A 24,190-nucleotide genomic window follows, 5' to 3' on the forward strand; every position below is an offset into this window, starting at 1 on the left:
AGGCATTATTGACAATGGTGTAGAAATGTGATTGGACAAAAGAACATGATCTTATACTGATAGACTGAGTGGGAAACCCAGCAAGGCCTGTCTGTCCAGATTCTTCTTGGCTTCTTGTGCAGCATTTTTTCCTTCAGAATATGGAGAGGAGGGACCCTTTCTGGAATGAGGGTCTTTTAATCTGCAATCATATTTGAGGCCTCCCTTGGGCAGGTAAAAGGGGAACAGAAGAAGGTTAGAGAGAGAGATTCTGTTTCCCGAGGCCTGCTCCTGAGGCCTAATGCACCCCAACATTATAACAGAAGACTCCATCAAGGGCTGTGGGAGTTATGAGCCAGGAGCCATGGATGAAAACATATATGTATATAATTGTAGTATCACAACTGTATATATCAAAACTACCCTTGGCAGATCTCATAATATCCTTAGTCCTCAGTTTTCTTACATGCAAAAGGCAAATGACAGTGATAAATGTTGATGTTCTGTCCTATATATCTTAAGGTGTTTGTAAACAGCAACTGAGGTAGTAGAATTACTTTCCTTTTTTTTTTTTTTTTTTTTTTTTTGAGACAGGGTCTTGCTCTGTAGCTCAGGCTGGAATGCCGTGGTGCGGTTATGGCTCACTGAAGCCTTGAATTTATGGGCTTGAGTGATATTCTCGCCTCAGCCTCCTGAGTAGCTGGGACTACAGGCATGTACCACCACATCTGGCTAATTTTAAAATGTTTTTTTAGATACAAGGACTCAACTTTGTTGCCCAGGCTGGTCTCAAACTCCTGGACTCAAGCTGTCCTCCCACCTTAGCCTCCCAAAGTGCTGGGATTACATATGAGAATCACTGTGCCTGTCCTGTCATTCTTTAAACAAAATTTCATTGAATGCACATCTTATTATACAAAGACTATAATTTCCTGACCAGTTGCTACTTCACATAGATTTTAACCCAATAATGAGAATGTCACTTCTTTTTTTTTTTTTTTTTTTTTTTTTTTTGAGACAGAGTCTTGCTCTGTCGTGCAGGCTGGAGTGCAGTGGTGCAATCTCGGTTCACCGCAAGCTCCGCTTCCCGGGTTCACGCCATTCTCCTGCCTCAGCCTCCCAAGCAGCTGGGACAGGTGCCCACCCCCACGCCCGGCTAACTTTTTTGTATTTTTTTAGTAGAGATGCAGTTTCACTGTGTTAGCCAGGATGGTCTCTGTCTCCTGACCTTGTGATCCACCCGCCTCGGCCTCCCAAAGTGCTGGGGATTACAGGCATGAGCCGCCAAGCCTGGCCGAGAATGTCACTTCTTTGCTATGACCTGAAAGCTACTGGGGTTAAGCCATGTGGCCATAAATTTCAGGGAGATAAATTCTGGCTCAATAAAATGAAGAACTTTATAATTACTAGAGCTGATTGGCAGCTGCTTTAACAATTAATATAATTTCCTATTATTATAATTACTTTGCATCATCTGTCAGCATATTGTTGTGGGTAGGATACTAGACTGAATAACCTTTTTATGAGTCAGTCCTGTAGTTATTACCTGTCCTGGTAAAGAATCTCTGTGCTTTAACATTCCAGAAGATGCAAAGGCATGAAATATTTTTTCTCTGCCATTTACGTGTAAAAAAACTAGATTGAAAATAAGTTAGTCACATGTGGGAAGAACTATTTTGGGACTTACCTTGAGTATTTTTTCTCTAAAAATATTTTTTATAGGGAATATATAATGTCAAATATATCCTTAACTGTGTTCTTCATGCAATGTGTTTGTAGTGCTCTAGGTGTATGGGTTTAGAATCAGAGGTCTTGGTTTAGCCTTTCTCTCCTACTTAATGGCTGTATGATATGGGGCAGGTTACTTAAGCGAGATTCTGTAGGATGTAGGGTGGCATTGAGGAAGGAGGAATATTGTGTCAGATTTACATATGAATAGGATGTTAGGAATATTATCAATCTTCCCATAGTATTGAAAGTGTCATCTTCTATCAGCAGCAGTGGACCACTTTGATTCTTGTTAGAAATGTAGAATCTCAAGCTTTCATTCCAGATCTGTTGAATCAGTCTACATTTTAACAGTGACTGAAGTTAGGATTAGAGCATTCATTTAGGGCAGCATTTTGTGAATCTTGTCTGCTTATAAGAATTACCTTGGGACTTTGTAAATACCACTGATGCTAGGTCATCCACCTAATCAAGTCAGAATTGCAGTAGGTGGGGTCCAGGCATTGGTAGTTTTCAAATCTCCAGAAGTTCTCCTGACACTACCCTGCCAGACAGTCTTTGGGGAACACTAGGTTAAGAGCTTTGATATGAGCAATAACGAATGATTTTCTTTTGTTCCTTTTTTTTTTTTTTTTTTTTGCCTGGTAATGTAATGGGTATCCATAAATGTCTGTTGAATACAGGAACTTTCCATTGTTTTTAGTTTCAAGTAAAGACTGTTTTCTTGTCTGTCTTCCTTCCTTTGAAAATTTCTATTATCCATTTAAGAGTAAGAGAAAATATATCGTAAGCTTTTCAATTACTCAGATGATTAGAAGGCAAATAAACCTTGACCTAGAGATGATGAAGTGAGCATCCTGCCTTAAGAGAGGCACACTGCTGTGAAGTAGTGAGACATAGGTTTGCAGAGGTTGAGTTGGCCTATGCTTAGGAGCTTGGAGTCAAGTCTTTTTGCTTTGGTGATCTATGCATTTCGGAGCAGAAGGGAAACATGATTAAAGCAATATTATAGGAAAATTTATTTTGATAATATGCTTTGGTGACTTGAAAGAAGATTAGTGAGACTGTTAATAGGAGCTGTGCTGTTGTCTCTGTTTGAAATAGTAAGTTATATTCCATTGTAAAATGGCTTTAAAGTTTTGGAGTGAGCTAGACGGTGGAGATGTTTTGAGGAAGAGATATTATTTGAATACAAAAGCAGGCCAGGGTGACCAGGAAAATATCAGTGTTGGCAACATAAAGTCGATAATGTTTGTTTAATCCCTAGAGGATGCCTGCTGTTGCTAGATGTTTTTACTAGTTTTATTTAATTCTACTGGCACTGTGATAACTGTTATCTCATTTTGTGGGTTATAAGACCCCTTCTCAAAGAAGGTTGCCTAGTTTGCCCCAGGTCACTGATAGAATGAGTAATCTAAACTATGATTATCTGATGCCAAAGGCCATTCTCTGTATGCTTTGCAGTGCATACTGTGTAATTAACTATGTTTGTTGTAATTTTGGAATGATTTTTGCACGTTAGATTTGTATTAAGCAACTTTACAACATCATGTCACATTATTTTTCATATTTCAGCTACCATTAAATGAAGCTATTTTCTGAAACTTTCTTTCTCCTTTTTTGTCAATGATATTTTCTCTATTTGAAACTCTTCCCAGCCTTTAACATCACAATCTTAACACCTCCTATGTCCTGTGTGAACCTTTTCATTATTTACACCATTAATAATTTTTTCCTCTTTTGAACTTTTGTATTTCCATATTTCCTATTATACAATTAAATAATAGATATTTTTTGTGTGATCCCTGGATATTAAGTGCTCAATTGATCAATACAGTCAATGAGTACAAATAATAATTGGTATAGTAAAAAAACGGCTACTTTTTTTTTTTTTTTTTTTTTTTTTTGAGGCGGAGTCTCGCTCTGTCGCCCAGGCTGGAGTGCAGTGGCGCGATCTCGGCTCACTGCAAGCTTCCCTCCCGGGTTCCCGCCATTCTCCTGCCTCAGCCTCCCGAGTAGCTGGGACTACAGGCGCCGCCACCACGCCCGGCTAATTTTTTTTGTATTTTTAGTGGAGACGGGGTTTCATTGTGTTAGCCAGGATGGTCTCGATCTCCTGACCTCGTGATCCGCCCGTCTTGGCCTCCCAAAGTGCTGGGATTACAGGCTTGAGCCACCGCGCCCGGCCACGGCTACTTATTTATGCATGAAGGAATAGGAAGTCAAATAATTTTTATGGACTTTTAGGACCTATAAGAATCGAGATATTATTCTCTTATTTGGAAGTTGTTGGCCCCAAAGAGTATATGATTTGGATTTTATTTTCCTTTGGGTTTTACAGTAGTTCAGAACAATGCAATCTAAGCTAAATATGTGATGAGTTAGTTTCTTGGTACTGCTACTTGCAAAGTTGAGTATAGGCAAATCATAATTTTTTATCCCTCATCTGTAAAATAGTAATACCAATATTTATTATTACTTTTTAGCTTGTTATGAGAATCAGATTAGATAATATAGGTGAAAACTTTTGTAAACTGCTTTATGTGTAAGATGACAATGTAATTATAATGTACTTTGAAAAGGACTGTACTAATTACCGTATCTTTCTCATCTTTCTGTAGTGTTATTTTTTCTTTTTTCTTTTTTTAAATTCAGCTTTCCACAGGCTACAAATCAAACATTGCTAGACAAGTTTAAGCATCAACATGAAGATAATTCTTACATCGAATTTCCAGCCGTGATGGAGCCTGCTTTCATTATAAAACATTATGCTGGAAAAGTAAAATATGGGGTAAAGGTCAGTAAATTTCTCACTGAATATGCTTACAGGGCAGAGATGAGTTCTTAACTATGAGACTGTCCCTAGCACATTGCCCTCTTTGTAGTTTGTGGAGGCTTTTGATCAGTAATAACTGGAGATACTTTATAAGGATACTATTAAAACTTAGATTCTGCTTTTCAGCACGTTACTGTCTTAGGTAAGGTAATATTTCTGTTGGTTTCTGCCTGAAGATAAACCTGATGTTGTCAGTCGATCCCGATAAACTTTTTAGATCTGAAAGAATAGATTGTATCTCTATGTCTCAAGCTCACTGGTTTATCCATATAACTTGTTGAATTCTTCCCTTCTCTGCACTCATAAGGTCTTCATGTCTCTATTCACCATTAGGGATTTGTGAGTTTGTACTTTTCATGAATATATTGAAACCCTTAACTTTTGTGGAGTGGAATCTTCATAATTTTGTCCATTTCTTGTGTAATTTGTGAGTCTGTGATTCTTCAACTACTTGATGTTTAAGCCTGCTATTTAAGGCATTTAATTTCCCAGGTAAGGCAGCTGATGATATGGAGAATAGTGGAATTAAATGTTTTCTCCTGGGTCTTGAGTTGAGTGTCTTAAGATCATTTATTCATCCATTTTTTGATTTATTTAAGAAGTATTTGTTGAACACAGAACATGTGTCAGACTCTGTGCTTGGTGTTTGGAATGGATCTAATGATAAACTAGACAGATGTATTCCTGATTCTCTATACACATATTCATACATATGTGCATACATACATATTGTGTGTGCATATATATGTGTATCTATTTATATGACATAGATAAATGGGCTATGTGTTATAAATAAGTGAATGGGTCCTATGAGAGAAAGTAGTAGTGGATTTTGAATTTGTGAATTCATGAACACCTCTCTAAGAAACTTAAATTTTGAGAGATGACCTGAAATAAATGTTACCTTGATGAGGAGTTCGGATGATGAATATTATAGGCCATGAGATAGGAAAGAGTTTGATTTGGTGAAATAATTGAAAACAGGCCGGGCGCGGTGGCTCAAGCCTGTAATCCCAGCACTTTGGGAGGCCGAGATGGGCGGATCACGAGGTCAGGAGATCGAGACCATCCTGGCTAACACGGTGAAACCCCGTCTCTACTAAAAAATACAAAAAACTAGCCGGGCGAGGTGGCGAGCGCCTGTAGTCCCAGCTACTCGGGAGGCTGAGGTAGGAGAATGGCATGAACCCGGGAGGCGGAGCTTGCAGTGAGCTGAGATCCGGCCACTGCACTCCAGCCTGGGCGACAGAGCAAGACTCCGTCTCAAAAAAAAAAAAAAAAAAAAAGAAATAATTGAAAACAGGTAAGTGCTATTGGATTATGATGAATTAAGGAGAGTAACATGAAATGAACTTAGAGAATAGACGGGGTTATTGTTCAGGGCTTGTAAGCCAAGTTGAGTTTGGCTTTTATAAAAATTAGTGGCACTGTGATATTATTTTAAGCAGAGGATATGACTTATGTTTTTAAAAGATTGCATTGATTACCTTGAGGAGAAGGGATAGCAGAGGGTACGAGTGGAATCTGGGAGATGAGTTAAGTCGCTTTTTTTTTAATTGAAGTGAAATGTTGAGGTAAACTGAAGCACTGGAGTGGCAGTAGAGGTTGTGGGGGATCCAGGTGATTATGAGATATATTTCTGGGGGTAAATCATCCACGAACTTTATTGATGGACTCTCAATGAGTAAGTGACCTCTGGCTAGAGCTGATGGGTACTTTGTAGGTACCATTTCCAAAGATGGAAGATACTGAGAGGAATGGATTTTAGAAGAGAAATTAAGACTATAGCTTAAAAAGTAAAACAAAAGAAAAGCTTGACCTATAGAAAAACTTGAGGATATTGTGCATAAAGTGCACAAATAAAGTGTTTAAATTTCTTTCATACCCCTTCCCAATCAACTCCCCTCAGAGATTACCACTACCGTAATTTTTATCATTCTTAATTTTATTTTTAATTAAATTTCAGATAAATAGAATCATACACACACACACACACACACACACACACACACACACACACACACACGCCTGGGATATTCATCCACATTATCAGATAGGTTGAAAGTAAAAAGATGGAGAAAGGATAAAAGCTGGTGTATATTATTTCAGGCCAGGCCAGGCATGGTGGCTCACACCTGTAATCCCAGCACTTTGGGAGGCCAAGGTGGGTGGATCATTTGAGGTCAGAAGTCTGAGACTAGCCTGGCCAATGTGGTGAAACCACATCTCTACTAAAAATACAAAAATTAGCCTGGCATGGTGGTGCATGCCTGTAATCCCAGCTGCTGAGGAGGCTGAGGTAGGAGAAGTGCTTGAACCTGGGAGGAGCCGAGATAGTTGCCACTGCACTCCAGCCTGGGAAAGAGAGTGAGACTTGTCTCAAAAAAAAAAAAAAAAAAAAAAAAAAGAAATCGTAGGACAAAATAGACTTTAAGACCAGAAATATTACTAGAGATACAACGGGACATATTATAATGATAAAAGGGGTCAGTTCAACAGGAAAACATAATCACTAAATGTTTTTTGTTTTTTGTTTTTTGTTTTGAGATGGAGTCTCATTTCGCTCTTTCGCCAGGCTGAAGTGAAGTGGTGTGATCTTGGCTCACTGCAACCTCCGCCCTCCAGGTTCAAGCGATTCTTCACCTCCTGAGCAGCTGGGATTAGAGGTGCACTCCACCACTCCCAGCTAATTTTTGTATTTTTAGTAGAGGCGAGGTTTCACTATGTTGGCCAGGCTGGTCTCGAACTTCTGACCTCAGTTGATCCACCCTCCTTGGCCTCCCAAAGTGCTAGGCTTACAGTCATGAGCCACTACGCCTGGCCAGTCACTTGATGTTATATGTAGTTAATGACTGATTCAAAATATGTAAAGGAAAAGGAAAGCAAAAGTAGACCTAGATAAGTCCACCATCATAATTGTAGATTTCTTTTTCTCAACATTTTTCTAAGGAAAAAGAAAAACACGTAAAAAAGAAGAAAAAATTGTGGATTTTAACACATCTCTCTTAGTAACTCACAGAACAAGCAACACGAAATCAAACAACATTGTTAAACAGCTGACCTAATTTGCATATCATAAAGATAACTTAGAAAATCATTGGATATTTAGAAATTAAACAAAACTCTTCTGAATAACCCGATTCAAAAAAGAAATGACAATATAAATTACTTTCAATAAATTATTAAAATTATGATATTTTATACTGAACATTAATGAAATGCAGCATATCAGAAACTTGTAGGATACAGTTAAAGCAATGAATGTAGGAAAATTTATAAATTTAAATGCATATGTTGCAAGAGTTGAAAAGTGGTTATCTAAACTTTTTTTTTTTTTTGAGACAAGAATCTTGTTCTGTCACCCAGGCTGGAGTGCAGTGGTGCGATCTTGGCTTACTGCAACCACTGCCACCCAGGTTCAAGCAATTCTCGTTCCTCAGCCTCCCGAGTAGCTGGGACTACAGGCTTGTGCCACCATGCCTGGCTAATTTTTGTTTTTTAGTTTTTTTTTGAGATAGAGTCTTACTCTTTCGCCAGGCTGGAATGCAGTGGCGTGATCTCGGCTCACTGCAACCTCCGCCTCCTGGGTTCAAGTGATTCTCCTGCCTCAGCCTTCTGAGTAGCTGGAATTACAGGCGCACGCCACCACGCCCAGCTAATTTTTTTTTTCTAGTAGAGATGGGGTCTCACCATGTTGGCCAGGATGGTCTCAATCTCTTCACCTCGTGATCCGCCCACCTTGGCCACCCAAAGTGCTGGGATTACAGACATGAGCCATCGCACCCGGCCAATTTTTGTATTTTTAGTAGAGATGGGTGTTTGCCGTGTTGGCTAGGCTGGTCACGAACTCCTGGCCCCAAGTGGTCTGCTCACCTCAGTCTCCCAGAGTGCTGGGATTACAGGTGTGAGCCACCATGCTTGATCGAAAAGTGGTTATCTAAGCTTCTATGTGAGAAACTAGGAAAAGAAGAGCAAATCAGACTCAAAGGAATTAGAGAAAGGGTGTAAAAATAAGACCAGAAATCAGTGCAATATAAAGCAGACATTGAACAAAGAAATCAACTAAGCCAAAAGTTAGTTCCTTGAAAAGATAACACAAAATAATATAAATTAAATGTAATAGGAAAATAACTGATAATATAAACAAATTTATAGATTACAGATACCAGGAATGAAAAAAGAGAACTTTACTACATACCTACAGATATTAGAAGGATATGAACATATTTTGTCAGGAAATTTGAAAACAAAAAATGGATAAATTCCATTAAAAAACATTTTACCAAAACTAACACCAGAATAAATAGAAAAACCTGAGCATTCTGTTGCCTAAATAATTTGAATCAGTAGTTCAGAACTTTTCCACAAAGGAAATCCCAGGCCCACATGATTTTACTAGTGAATGCTTCCAAACGTTTAAATATACTACTAGTCTTATACATTTTCTTTCAAATTAGACATACCCTTTAAAGATGTGTTAATGGATCTCAAGAAATAATACGAAAGATCTGATCTGGAGATACACATTTGGGCTTCATCATAAAGATAGTGTTAATTTAGCATCATAACTTCACGCCTGTAATCCCAGCACTTTGGGAGGCCGGGGCAGGCAGATGACCTGAGGTCGGGAGTTCGAGACCAGCCTGATCAACATGGAGAAACTCCATCTCTACTAAAAAAATACAGAATTAGCCAGGCGTAGTGGCATGTATGCCTGTAATCCCAGCTATTCGGGAGGCTGAGGCAGAATTGCTTGAACCTGGGAGGCAGAGGTTACAGTGAGCCAAGATCAAGCAATTGCACTCCAGCCTGAAAAACAAGAGCGAAACTCTGTCTCTAAATAAATAAATATATAAGATAAAATAAAGTCATAACTGTGGTTCTGATCACTTGATCTAAGAGGGTTGAGTGAAGAAATGAGTGCACAGCCCGGTGTGGCGGCTCACTCCTGTAATCCCAGCACTTTGGGAGGCTGAGGTGGGTGGATCTCTTAAGTCCCTGAGTTCAAGACCAGCCTGGGGAACATGTCAAGACCTAGTGTCTACACAGAATACCAAAGGTTAGCTGGGCATGGTGATGTGTGCCTGTAGTCCCAGCTACTTGGGAGACAGAGGGGTAGAATTCACTTGAGCCCAGGAGGCAGAGGTTGCAGTGAACTGAGATGGTACCACTGCACTCCAGCCTGGGCAACAGAACAAGACCCTATCTCCAAAAACAAACAAACCTAAAAAAGAGAAATGAGTGCACACTATTCAGCCAACCCTTGAATTTCCAATATGAACTACCAATGAGGACTTAGAAGGGCAGCATAGGAAGCAAATAGTAAACCACAAAGTATGTTCTTGTGGAAACTAGAAGAGAGATTTTGAAGAAGAATGATATGGTCAGTTGATAATGTACTTAGAAATCTAGAAATGTGAAGACAGACTATTTCATTTTGAAAATGAAGGTCAATGGTCACTCTCAACACTTGACACTCAGCATTGAAAAGAATCCTAGATTTTTAGGTTGCATAGTGTAGTTATTAATAGGAGTAGGGCAGACTGGTGTTTCAGTTCCTACCACTGGTACTTACTGTCTCTTTGCCTTTTGGAAAGCTGCTTTACCTTTCTGTTTACTTATCAGTAAATTATGGCTTATGACTATGTCTGCTTTATTGAGTATTTATTAGAATTGGATAGCAATAAGTTATGTAAAACACATAAAGTTCACGCCTCACAGCTTGTCTGCTATCAGTAGTTATTAGCTGCTGATTATGGTGTCAGAGGTTATTTGGATTTGAGTACTCTTATTCAGTTTTTCTAATTTTCTTTTATAATACATATGTTTGCTCTAAGGGTATGTAGGGACGAGCCAAGGACCAAAATTCCGGGCTTGTTTCCTGTTTTTCCTTGTTGTCAGGAGAATAAAGAAGAATTAGGAAAGGAAAGCCCTGAAAGTAATAGGATGAGTGCAAGCTGACTTCTGTACATGAGGATAGATGATATAATACTAGGTGTATTTCTCATAGAATTCTGAGTTAGAGATATTCTATGAAGTTGTACCAACTTGGAGTGATTTACTTACCAAATTTTTACTCCTTGCATTTGGTAAGATTATAGTCAATGCCTATGCTGTAATATCAGTCTGGGCCCTTGTTCCCAGAGTGGAAGTTTACTCTCCCCATTTAATTATGGTGCATTTTAACCCATTTTCTTATGTTCTAGCTCCTCCAGCCGCTGTTCTTTGGTAGATGGTTGTTCCTGCCTATTTACAATCCTTCTTATTCAGCTTTAAAAATCTATATGCTGGCTGAGCACAATGGCTTAACACCTGTAATCCCAGCATTTTGGGAGGCTGAGGTGGGGGAATTACTTGAGGCCAGGAGTTCAAGACCAGCCTGGGCAACATAGCAAGACTCTTTCTCTACCAAAATAAAAAAATTAGCCAGACATGGTGGTGTACATCTGTACTCACAGGTACCCGGAAGGCTAAGGCAAAGGATTGCCTGAGTCCAGGAGTTACAAGCTGCAGGGAGCTATGATGGTGCCAACTGTACTCCAGCCTGACCTGAAGAGTGAGACCTTGTTTAAAAAAAAAAAAAAAAAAAAAAAAAAACTATATGCTGATAATAACCAAATATATTTTCTGAAATCTCCCTGGCACTCCAGACTCACAAATCCATTTGGTTATGAGTGTATGTTTTTGAGCCCTTGCTCTTCCACTTACTGTGTAATAGGAGCCAAGATATTTCACCTCTCTCTGATTCAGTTTTCTCATCTATAAAATAGGAGTAGTAATATCTATCTGAAAGGATTATTAGGAGTATTAAATGATATTACATGAGACAATACATGTAAAATGTTTAGAAGAGTGCCAGATACATACTAACCTCTAAGTGTTACCTACTATTATTATCCTCACTGGCACAAACTTCTCTTGGACAAAACTGATCTCTTGATTTTCATTTCTTATCCTCATATCTTTTCTTTCTCTAGTCTTCTCCTTATCAGTATATGGCATCTCCATCCACTGAATACCCAACCCCAGAATATAAGTTTTAACCTGATTTCCTCATTTTCTCATCACACCCTAATTAATCAGCAGATTTTTTGCCTTTACATGTCCCAAATATAACTATTTTTAATTTCTGCTGTTACAGCTGACCAAATCCAAGTCACTAGCAGTTCTTATCTGGTTTACTTTAGTATCGAGCCTTCTTTTTTCCATTCTTTCTTTGAATAATTCATTTCCTATGCAGCAACCATGTATAAAACACCAGTTAACTCATGTCGTTACCTTTCCAGGGCTTTCCTTTATACTTGAATAAAATTTGAACAAACAACTGAAGTTCAGAGTCTAAATAGCCTATTTATTTATCTAATCTTCCACTACTTTCTCCTTGTTCCCAATGCTCCAGCCTGTGGTTTTATTGCTTTTCTCCTAACTTGTCCAGCTTATCATCATCTATAGGTTGTAGGTGTTACCCTTGCTTGCTCTTCCCAGTCTTCTCATCTCTGCCTCCTTCTTGTTATTCAGCTCTCCTATTGCTGTATGTGATACCTCTTTGGAGAGGCTGTCCCTGACCAGAGTTTAACAAGCTGCTATAAAATTGTAGAATATTTATTCTAATTTACATGTATTATAGAAATCAATAGTTTTAGGATTGAATGAGACATTATAGAAGATACCCAGTCCAGTTAGCTACCTGGAGCAGACATTTCTTCTATCTCATTGTTCAACCACTGTTCAAACATGTCACTTGGGTTAGTCCATTCCCATGTTGCTATAAAGAAACACCGAAGGCTGGGCAACTTATAAAGAAAAGAGGTTTAATTGGCTCACGATTCTTCAGGCTGTACAGGAAGCAGAGCACTGATATCTACCCGGCTTCTGGTGAAGCCTCAGAGAGGTTTTACTTGTGGTGGAAGGCGAAGTGGAAGCATGTATGTCATACGGCAAGAGAGAGAGAGAACAAGAGAGAGGGAAAAAGAGATGGAGAAGTAGGAGTGCCACACTTTTAAATAACCAGATTTTGGTGAATTTAGAGTAAAAACTCACTCATTACTTTGAGGAGAGTCCCAGTCCATTCATGAGGGATCTACCTCCATGACCCAAACACCTGCCACCAGGCTCCACCTCCACCATGGGGGAATCACATTTCAACATGAGGTTTGGAGGGGCAAGCATCCAAAGTATGTTATCACTCATCATCTTGTTTTTAATAAATTTTTTTTTCCCATAAGTAACACTGGTACTTTTTTCATGTAGGATTTCCGGGAAAAAAATACAGATCATATGCGCCCAGACATTGTAGCTCTTCTGAGAAGCAGCAAGAATGCATTTATCTCTGGGATGATTGGAATTGATCCTGTAGCTGTTTTCCGATGGGCAATTCTCCGAGCTTTTTTCAGAGCCATGGTTGCTTTCAGGGAAGCTGGGAAAAGACACATTCACAGAAAAGCTGGTAAGTGGCAGTTATTAGTATTCTACCATACTTCATCTTTTTTTTACCTTTCTACTTCTCCACAAAAAGGAGTAGAATTCTTGCTACGAGATTCTCAAGGACAAAAATCCTGGTTCTGTAGTCAATCTAGTGTCATCTCTTAACCGATTTGTGACTAGGAACAGTTTTTCTTTTCTGTAGAAGAGTTATACTGCCTTTAAAATTATGAGGATAAAGTCAGAGCATATGTTCATGAAGTGTTCATTTTCTTTTCCTTTACTCTTAGTTCATGGATTTTTAAAAACTTTGAAATTTAGAAATAGATAAAGCAGGATACTTTTTCTGTATGCCTCCCGCTTCAATCATAAAATCTCTCATCTCACGTTCTGTGGGAGGACAACTTCATAAGCACTTTTGGCCTACTGGAAACCAAACTGTTGTTTGCTGTAGCTCTAGTCTTAGGTAGGGCCATTGCTGCATAGTGAAGATTTTGTGATACATATGCAGTTGAGATTTATGCCTTTCAGTAGAAATGTTATAGGGCTCACCTGTGCTTTCAGGACTCCCAAAGCGACTTGTGTGGCTTTTTGGGATGTGCACTAGTAGTAAAACTTTTAAGTTTAGCTTTTAAATGTTTGAGACAAATAAATATATTTGAGAGAGTGTATTTCTAAAAATATATATAAAATAATTGAACCTAGTTTCTGTTTTTTCAGATTGTAAAGTATTTGAACTGGTCTTTGTAGATATATAGGGAGAATTATAGTTTGAGAAATAAAAGGACTATTTCAAACCTGGTTTGCCTTTTACAAAGTTATTTCTAAGAGATTATAAAAAGTTTTAAGGAAATTTTTTTTTCTTTAAGATGCTTTCTTGTTTATTATGACAAACTTTTAATCAAGAAAACCACTCAAAATTGATTAGTATCCTGCTAAGACATAATTAAGAGAAGAAACTTTTCTTGTATTCACTATCAAAGCCTATTTACCTTATTCACATTATCTGTATATTCCTTTGGCATTTAAAATCTATTATTTGTGAAAGCTAGTTGTTACATATCTGTTATTATCAATATGGGCAATGACATGCAGTGTTATTAATGATAAACCTGTATTTTCTTTACCTTGATAAAGTCTAGATTCCTTATTTTCTAATCTTGTTTTCCCTTCTGGCTAGTACAGAGCTTCCATATAATAATCTCTTTCTGAAAATTTATATTCAACATAACATGCGTATAGAAAAGTACACAAAGCAAAAATGTGTAGTTCAGTGAAGTATCACAAAGTAAACACAACCCTGAAACTACCACCTAGGTTAAGAAACACAACATCCCAGCTACCCAAAATTTCCTCTTGGAAAAAACTTTAAAAGTTCTACTTTTTATAAAGGAAAACGAAAACTCTGGTTTGTTTGCATTTTGAGGCCTGAGCAGATTCGTTTCTGAAAGTAATTGTTTATATTACAATATATCAGTGTCAATGCCAGCATTCACCCTAACATTTTATTTTCTCCACACCGCTTCCTACCTACTCTCTTTTGGTAGGTTTAGGATAAAAACATATTATAAACTTGGAACACTGTATCACTGTAAAAACTAACAGATTGTGCAAATGGTTTAAACGGTAGATCCAGAATTTTTATAATGACCATAAATATTATGCAGTCATATTAAGATGAAATGGGAATTACAGATTAAGATGAAGTAGAAAATATGAAAGGCAGAAAAGGTGAGGTGACCAATTCTAGATGTTGGATGAGAATAAGAGGGCAAAGATAATACTTTCTAAAGAAGAAAGAAGATGTTAACCTGCAGAATTACAGTGTATTTTTATTTCCTTTGATGATATCTTAATTAAAAACTTCAGTGGACTCTTAGTTAATTGTCAAGAAACACCCTGATGGTAAACAGGTGTGTTCACCAACAATACCCTGGATTTCTTCAAGGAATTCCCTGACATTCTTTTCATCAAGCCAACTGAGCACAAATTATGATATCAAATTAAAATCTACTTTTTACTCTTATTATTGTGTTCTTTTTTTTTATAGACTTTCATATTAAAAGACACAATACCATTTAAGGCCTTTAAATCAAAAGTAATTCAACTATTTTTGAGAAAATGTTACTATAATTGCAGAATGTGTATTATGGTGATCAGGCTGTTGGAAACCATAAAATGTTCTTAGTGGAGTCACATCAATAGGCAGTCTCAGTGAAGCTGCATGTTGGCCCTGCTGAGAGGTAGAATGAGAAATGGCAATGATTTGTCTGGTCAGCAGTGAGACAGTAGAGAACAGATGATCCAGTTGTATCATCAACCTTGCCTGTGATTTCCTCCTCATAAATAAGGAAGAGCCCAGAGTAGAGAATACTATTTAAGGATCATGAAGAAGATATAGCAGAAATCATAACCTGACTGGGAATTATACAGTATGTAGAACTGAGTACAATGATGCTTTATTTGATTCTTTTGGAGTTATTAATAAATAAAAGTATAGCCAAATAGGAATTTAGTCTAAAAAGGCTAGGCAAAGATGGGTAATTCAGCTGTGCCATCAGGATGAGATATGAACAAGAGGGTCCAAAGTATTTTTCAGTTTCTTCATCTACAAGGAGAGAAGCTGAAACCCTTTATATAGTGTCTGCAGATAAGAGAGCTTTAAGGGTTTCCACAGAACCTGTTTCTCTTCTTCATCCCACTGAATAGACTATGTGACTCTGATGTACTCCTGTTTGTTTCTGTAAGTGGGAGAAGTGTTCTAGTGACCATCTATTTTCAAAATTGACCAGATACTAAAATTGATTTGGGTATCACCATAAGTCTAAAATCTCTATGCTCTACTTTGTACACAATTCTTCCTAGTACTTAATAGATTTAAATAAACTTTTGTTAAAAAAAAAAAAGACTATTTTTTATAAATCACTTCTGTATTGGTCAGTATAGTAGGGCAATTAAGAATAAGGATTTTGGATAGACATCAGTGAAATGGTGGGGTAAGGACCTCTAAAAATTTTCTCATAATAGCAATGAGAAAATGGGCAAAAATTGTCAAAACAACTTTGTCAGAACCCTGGAAATTAATCAAAGGCTCACAGTAACCTGAGAAGTGTTTATGTAAGAAAAAAGGCTGAATATCGTAAAGCCAGTGTACTTTGTGGCATTTTAACATGTAATGTACACATCCCTTCCTCTTCAGATCCATGGTAGCCTAGAAAACCGACAGCCTGGATCATGGTGGAAATCAGCAGTGTGGCAACCACTTGGAGGGAATAGAAGCAATTTGAGCTCCTTCAATGCCCCATTCCCAGAGAATTTTCATTATTCCACCTACGGGGTGATTTCCTGAATACCCTACTTACCACACTGTCTTTGTTTAACCTCACTTGGAGTTTGCCCACTGCGAACAGCCTTTAACCCCCAGGGGCATTGTGCACAGCAAACAGAATAGGTTGTTGAACATCACAGCTGCCTGTGGCAGTAGGCAACAGTTGAGACAACCAATATCTTAACCAAAATGCTTAAAAGGATGAGCTGGGGAATGAGATCTCCATATGACCTTGAAAAGTTCCAACATATTCCTGGGCATCTAGATGGCTGTGCATATATATGGGGTTGTGTACATACTCAGGACTATGTGCATTCTCAAGAAAGACCAACAATGTCCTGATTGCTTGCTGAATAACTTTAAGGCTCTGAGCAAGCAGGAAGTGAAGGCCAAGGCAGTTTATAAGCTCCCTAGCCAAGTGTCGAAGGTGTGCCTCAACTCACAGACATTGACCATTGAAAAAGCCTGGGAGACTTACTCGTTTTTAGGCAGGTGGTATGTCTCTCTTCAGTCATTGCCTGACCACTAAGCTAACTGAGCAGAGACTTGAATGGTCACATGTGACAAAGAGTACAAACCTTACAGAATTAGTTCAGGAAAATTGTTTTAAAACAACTACAAGGTTGTTGTAGCAGTGGCTCACGCCTGTAATCCCAGCACTTTGGGAGGCCGAGGCAGGTGGATCACAAGGTCAGGAGTTCGAGACCAGCCTGGCCACCATAGTGAAACCCCTTCTGTACTAAAAATACAAAAATTAGCTGGGTGCGGTGGCAAGTATCTGTAATCCCAGCTACTCGGGAGGCTGAGGCAGGAGAATTGCTTGAACCCGGGAGGCGGAGGTTGCAGTGAGCCAAGATTGCACCACTGTACTCCAGCCTAGGTGACAGAGCCAGACTTCATATCAAAAAAAAAAACAAAAACAAAAAACAACTACAAGAGACAGCAACAACAGCAAACCCTAGAGATGAGGGAAAATCTAATTTCCAGACTTACCACATTATATTATTTAAATAACACAAAATTATGAAACATAGAAAGTTTGAACTATACACAGGAAGGAAAGAATCAATAGAAACCATCCTCATGGAAAGCCAGACATTGAATTTAATGAAGACTTTAAGCTATTTCAACTATGTTCAAAGAGCTAAAGCTCGCAACAATGTCTGAGGAGTTAAAGGAAAATAGGGAATATTACTAAAAAGATAAAAGTTACATATGTGTAAATATTTATGTCAGTAAATAGTTAAATATGAAAGACAGTATAAATGTATTTTTTTACATTTCATAACTCTTATTTTCCCTCCAATATGATTTGGAAAAAAATATAATCACTGAAATGAAATATTGGCTAGAGGAGTTCAACAGCAGATTTGAACAGATAGAAGAATCAGTGAATTTGAAGACAGATAATTGAGATTATCCAGCTAAAACAACAGAAAGAAAAAAGAATGAGGAAAAATGATCAGAGCCTCAGAGACCTGTTAGATATCATCAGGCATACCAATTTCTGAGAATCTAGAAGGTAAGAAGAGAAAGGAGTAGAAATAATATTTGAAGAGATAATGGCCATAAACTGTTCAAATGTGATGAAAGAATATTGCCTGTAACTCCAAAAAGCCCAGTGAATTATAAGGAGAATCGATTCAAAGAGATCCAAATTCAGATACATCATAGTAAAAGTGTCCGTGTCCAACGACAAAGAGAGAATATTTGAAAGCAGCAAAAGAAAAGCAACTCATCTTATACAAACTATCTTCAATAAGATTAACAGCTGATTTATTATCAGAAGCCATTGGGTTTCCTATTACAAACTTGATATGTAAATTTTTTTAAAAACAGAAACCACTGGGGCTAGATGGTAGCAGGATGGCATTTGAAGCTCTGAAAGAGAAAAAGACTGCCAATCAGGAATTCTGTATCCAGCAAAACTATCCTTCAAAATGATGATGAAATTAAGATATTCCCAGTTAAATCAATCCTGAGCAATTTATTACTAGCAAACCCGCCCCACCAGAAGTACTAACGGGAGTTCTTATGGTTGAAATGAAAGTACACTAGACAGTAACTAATGCATATGAAGAAATAAAGACTGTCATTATTGCCAACTACAGGAAGACAGTATATAAATACATTTTTTATGCTCTTTTCTTCTAATCTAATTTTGAAAGATAACTTGCATAAAGCAATAATTATAATTCTTTCCTGATGGACATACAATTTTGAAGACATAATTTTTAGGACAATAACAGTATAAAGGAGTAGGGAGGGAATGGAGCTATGTGGGAGGAAAGTTTTTTTTATATACTATTGAAATTAACTTGTTTTAAATCCTGACTAGATTCTGTAAGTTCAGATGTTAATTATAATTCCCTTGGCAACCATTAAGAAAAGAACTAAAAAGTGCTATAGTAACAGAAATAACAAGAAAATTAAAATAGTGTACTAGGAAACATCTTATTTATTTATTTATTTGTTTATTTAGAGATCGAGTCTCGCTCTGTTGCCCAGGCTGGAGTGCAGTGGTGCAATCTTGGCTCACCGCAACCTCCACCTCCCAGGTTCAAGCAATTCTTTTGCCTTAGCCTCCCAAGTAGCTGGGACTACAGGCACACACCACCACACCCAGCTAATTTTCGTATTTTTAGTAGTGATGGGGTTTCACCATGTTGGCCAGGCTGGACTTGAACACCTGACCTCAAGTGATCTGCCCACCTTGGCCTCCCGAAGTGCTGGGATTACAGGTGTGAGACACGATGCCTGACTGAAAACATCTATTTAATAGAAAGGAAAGCAGTAATGAGTAATTGAGAAACAAAAATGTCTTAATATGTGAAAATTAAACAGCATACTTCCAGATAACCAATGGGTTGAAGAAGAAATCACAAGATTAGAAAACACTTTGAGATGAGCGGAGGCAAAAACAATACACCAAAACTGACGGGATTCAGCTAAAGCAGTTCTAGGAGGGAAGTTTATATCTTTAAATACCTACATTTAAAAAAGAAGAAAGATCTCAAATCAATAAGCTAATACTCTACCTTAAGAATCTGGAAAAAAATAAATAAACTCAAAGCACATGGAAGGAGGGATGTAACAAAGAGTAGATCTGAAATAAACGAAGTAGAGAAAACAGTACAGAAAACAAAACCGTGTTGGTTTTCTAAAAAGATAAATGAAATTGACAGACCTTGAGCTAGACTTGACCAAGAAATAAAGACCTCAATTTACTAATTTCAGTAATGAAAGTCGGGGGGGCAATTTTATTGAATTTATGGAAGTGAAAAAGGATTCTAACAGTATGAATGGTTATATGGCAACAAGTTAGAACCTAGTTGAAATGGACAAATTCTTGAATACAAACAACCAATACTTACTCCAGAAGAAACAGAAAATTTGAATAGGCCTGTAACAAAGAAAGAGAATTTGTAATAACATCCTACAAAGAAAAGCCAAGGACAAGGGAATTCACTGATGAATTCTTCCAAATATTTAAAGAAGAATTAACACTAATCCTTTGTAAGCTCTTCCAAAAAACAGAATATGAGGGAATATTTTTCATACCATTTTGTGAGGCAGTATTACCTGGATAGCAGACATCACAAGAAAAGAATACCACAAACAGATATCCCGTATATATATATACACGCAAAAATCCTTAACAAAATTCTAACAAAGGGAATCTAGCAACAGATAAAAAGTATTATACACCATGACTTATTGGAGTTTACCCAGGAATGCAAGGTTGTTCAACTTATGAAAATGAATCAATGTAATAAACACCACATTAATAGAATAAAAGATAAAAATCACATCATCACCCTCAGAGACACAGAAAAAAAGCATTTGACACAAGCCAACACATTCCTACAAAGACACTGAACAAATTGGAAATATAAGGGAAGTTTCTCAATCTGACAAGGGAATCTGTAAGACACCCAAAACTTACATCATACTTAACGGTGAAAGACTGAATGTTTTCCTTTTCCGCTAAGATCGAAAATAAGACAAGATACCCGTTTTCACCTCTTCTGGTTAACATTGTCCTGGAGGTTCTGACCAGGGCAGTTAGGCCAGAAAATGAAATAATTTGAAAGGAAGAAATTATTTAGGTTACAGGTGATGTGATACTGTGTATAGAATATCTAAGGAATCTATAAAAAACATAAAGCCAATAAGTGAGGTCAGCAAGGTTGTAAGGCACGAGATCAATATGCAAAAATAAGTTGTATTTCTATAGTGTAGCAATGAACAACCTGAAAACAAAATTAAATCGGTGCTCATTTACAGGAACACCAATAATAATAAAATAGTTATGATTAAATTTAACAAAAAGAGTTGCAAGACTTGTACACTGAAGACCACAAAACACCTTTGAACAAACCTGAAGAATACCTGAATAAATGGAGGGATATCCTGTGTTCATGCATTTGAAGACTTAATATGGTTAAGATGGCACCATGGCCCAACAAATCTACTGATTTGATGCAGTTTGATGCAGTCCCTGTCGAAACCTCCGCTGCCTTTTTGTAGAAATTAACAACCTGATCGTAAAATTGATACGGAAAGGGATCTGGAAATACAAGAACAAATTTGGAGGACTTGAACTTCCCAATATGTATTAGGCAATGGATTCTTCCATGTAACAACAAATAAGACAAAGGACAAAAATGGATAAATTGTACTTCATCAAATTGTAAACTTTTGTGCTTCAAAGAACATTATCAAGAAAGTGAAATTACAGTCTGCAGAATAGTAGAAAATACTTGTAAATCATATATTTGATGAAGAACTGGCATCTAGAATATATAGAGAGCTCTTATTACCCAATAACAAAAAAGAAACCAATCTAATGTGGGCAATGGATCTGAAAAGACACATGCAAATGGCCAGTAAACACACTAAAAGATGCTCAGTATCGTTTGTCATCAGGAAAGTGCAAATGAAATCAATAATGAGATAGCCATCACAACTACTCGGATGGCTATAATAAAAGATAGGTAATATCAAATTTTAGTGAGGATATGGAAAAATTAGAAGTCTTGTATACTACTGATGGAAATGTAAAATGATGTAGCCACTTTGTAAAACGTTTTGGCAGTTCCTCAGAAAGTTAAATATAGAATTATATTTGACCCACCAATTCTGCTCCTAGGTATATACTTAGAAGAACAAACTAAACAAAATGTGTAGACAGATATTCTTCACAACATCTTTCTAATAGCCAACAAGTAGAGACAACCCAAATGTTCCGTCACCTGATGAATGGATGAACAAAATGTGGTATATGTATACATGGAATGTTATTTGTCCATAAAAGAAATGAAATACTGGTACATGCCACAATATGAATGAACCTTGAAAGCATTAAGATATATATATATATATATATATATATATATATGTGTGTGTGTGTGTGTATATACAAGTGTATATGTATATATACATATGTGCTGCATATATGTATGTATATACTAATACATATGCTACACACATGCTACATGTATATGATACATACACACACACACACACACACACACATACACACACACACACACATATATATTTTTTGAGACGGAGTCTCACTCTGTCACCCAGGCAGGAGTGCAGTGGTGCCATCTTGGCTCACTGCAACCTTCACCTCCCAGGTTCAAGCAATTCTCTTGCCTTAACCTCCCCAGTAGCTGGGACTACAGTCACTCGCCACCATGCCTGGCTCTTTTTATATTTTTAGTAGAGATGAGGTTTCACTGTGTTGGCCAGATTTTTTCTTAAGAGCCGGGTTTCGCTGTGTTGCATGTGTTGGAATGCAGTGGTGCTATCACAGTTCACTGTAGCCTCAAACTCCTGGGCTCAGGTACCTTCCTGCTTCAGCGTCTCAAGACTCTGGAACTACAGCACATGCCACCATGCCTGGCCTTTTCTTTTTTTAAGTTTGTTTTTAGACTTGGGGTCTTGCCGAATTACCCAGGGTGGTCTTGAACTCCTGGCCTTAAGTGATCCTCCCTGCTCAGCCTCCCGAGTGTCTGGGATTACAGGTGCATGCCGCCATGCCTGGTTCTCATTATGATATATCAAAGAAGTACAGTTTCCATATTTGTAATATGGAGTCATATAATACTCTACATTACAAAATGGAATATTGTATGATTCCATTTATGTGAATTGTCCAGAATAAGCAAATCTGTAGAAACAGAACTTAGATTAGTGTTTGCCTAGGGCTAGAGGGTCAGGTATGGAGCTAAGAGACAGGGAGAGCGATAGAGAGTATGGGTGGCTTTTTGTATGATCAAAATGTTCTAAAATTGATTGTGGTAATGTTTATGTAGCTTCATGCATTATACTAAAAGCATTTAATTGTATACTTTAAATCAATGAATTGTTTAGTAGGTGAGTTGTATTTCAATAAAACTGTTACAAACATACAAAAAAGAATATTCTAAAGTGCTTTTATTCATAATAGCTTCCAAGTGTTCATCAGTGGAAGAATGGATGACCAAATTGTGATATACTCCTACCATGTAACATTACTCAGCCATGAAAAGAAACAAACCACTGATAGAATGAATGAGTCACAAAAAATCCTGAGCAAAAAGCTACATATGAAAGAATATATGCTGTGTTATTTCTTTGGTTTAAGAACAGACAAAATGGCTGGGCCCAGTGGCTCATGCCTGTAATCCCAGCACTTTGGGAGGCCGAGGTGGGTGGATCACCTGAGCTCAGGAGTTCAAGACCAGCCTGACCAACATGGAGATACCCTGACTCTACTAAAAATACAAAAAATTAGCCAGGCTTGGTGGCACATGCCTGTAATCCCCAGCTACTTGGGAGGCTGAGGCAGGAGAATCACTTGAACCCAGGAGGTGGAGATTGTGGTGAGCCGAGATCGCACCGTTGCACTCCAGCCTGGGCAACAAGAGCGAAACTCCGTCTCAAAAAAAAAGTAATAAATTGTGATAAATCAGAACTTGATTACTTCTGGTGGGATCAGGGGCAAGGGTAGTACTGATAGGAACGGAGATAAAATAACTTGGGGATTGTGATAGAAATGTTCTCTATCTTGATTCAGGATTTTGTGGACGTAAACGTTTGTTTAAATTCATCAAACTGAGTACTTAAGAAAAGTGTATTTTATGTTTGTGAAATAGAGCTTTTAAAAAAATGGCCTTAAGGCTTTGAGTTGACATTACAGAAACTTTTATAGGGCCAAAGATATTGTAAGGTCTGAATGATACTTTGGAGCTGGGATTGAGCCTCTGTTACATAGTCCGAGTCCTTCAAACCTTCAAAGTTATGGAACTTTTCTGTCACTAAAAAAATTGTTGAAAAATGCTGGTCCTGCGTAAGAAAAAACGAGGAACCTTAGCAATCTGTGTTAGGCCTTAGATAAGGTTATAAAGAAGTTAGCTTTAAAAAAAAAATCAATGCCCTACATCTGCACCATATGTGAGTATGGGTTCTGAATTTATACTTTGTGTTTGGTGCATAATGTCAAACTAAGAAATTATCATCAAAACCAGTCCAGCAACTAGCATAAGCAAATACTAAATAAATCTCTTTTAAGAGTTGATGATCAGTAGGCCGGGAGCAGTGGCTCATCCCAGCACTTTGGGAGGTTGAGGTAGGCAGGTCACGAGGCCAGGAGATTGAGACCATCCTGGTCAACATGATAAAACCCCGTCTCCACTAAAAATACAAAAATTAGCTGGGCATGATGGCACACCCCTGTAGTCCCAGCTACTGTGGAAGCTGGGTCAGGAGAATTGCTTGAACCTGGGACATGGAGGTTGCAGTGAGCCGAGAGTATACCACTGCACTCCAGCTTGGTGACAGAGTGAGACTCCGTCTCAAAAAAAAAAAAAAAAAATAGTTGATGAGACTCCTTAGAAAATAATCCC

At 37.7% G+C, this 24,190-nt stretch overlaps 1 protein-coding gene across 11 annotated transcripts in view; it reads left to right on the top strand.

Moving 5' to 3' along the window:
* Window positions 1–24,190, top strand: part of LOC105487515 (myosin IXA) — a 299,768-nt gene that overhangs the window by 140,162 nt on the left and 135,416 nt on the right. For all 11 annotated transcript variants that reach the window (XM_071101117.1, XM_071101116.1, XM_071101115.1 and 8 more), the window contains 2 exons: window positions 4,363–4,504; window positions 12,794–12,989. In XM_071101117.1, the coding sequence (XP_070957218.1) occupies window positions 4,363–4,504; window positions 12,794–12,989 (338 nt within the window). The remainder of the gene's footprint in view (window positions 1–4,362; window positions 4,505–12,793; window positions 12,990–24,190) is intronic.

The sequence above is a fragment of the Macaca nemestrina genome, chromosome 7, assembly GCF_043159975.1.
Source record: "Macaca nemestrina isolate mMacNem1 chromosome 7, mMacNem.hap1, whole genome shotgun sequence".
NCBI classification, from domain to species: Eukaryota; Metazoa; Chordata; class Mammalia; order Primates; family Cercopithecidae; genus Macaca; species Macaca nemestrina.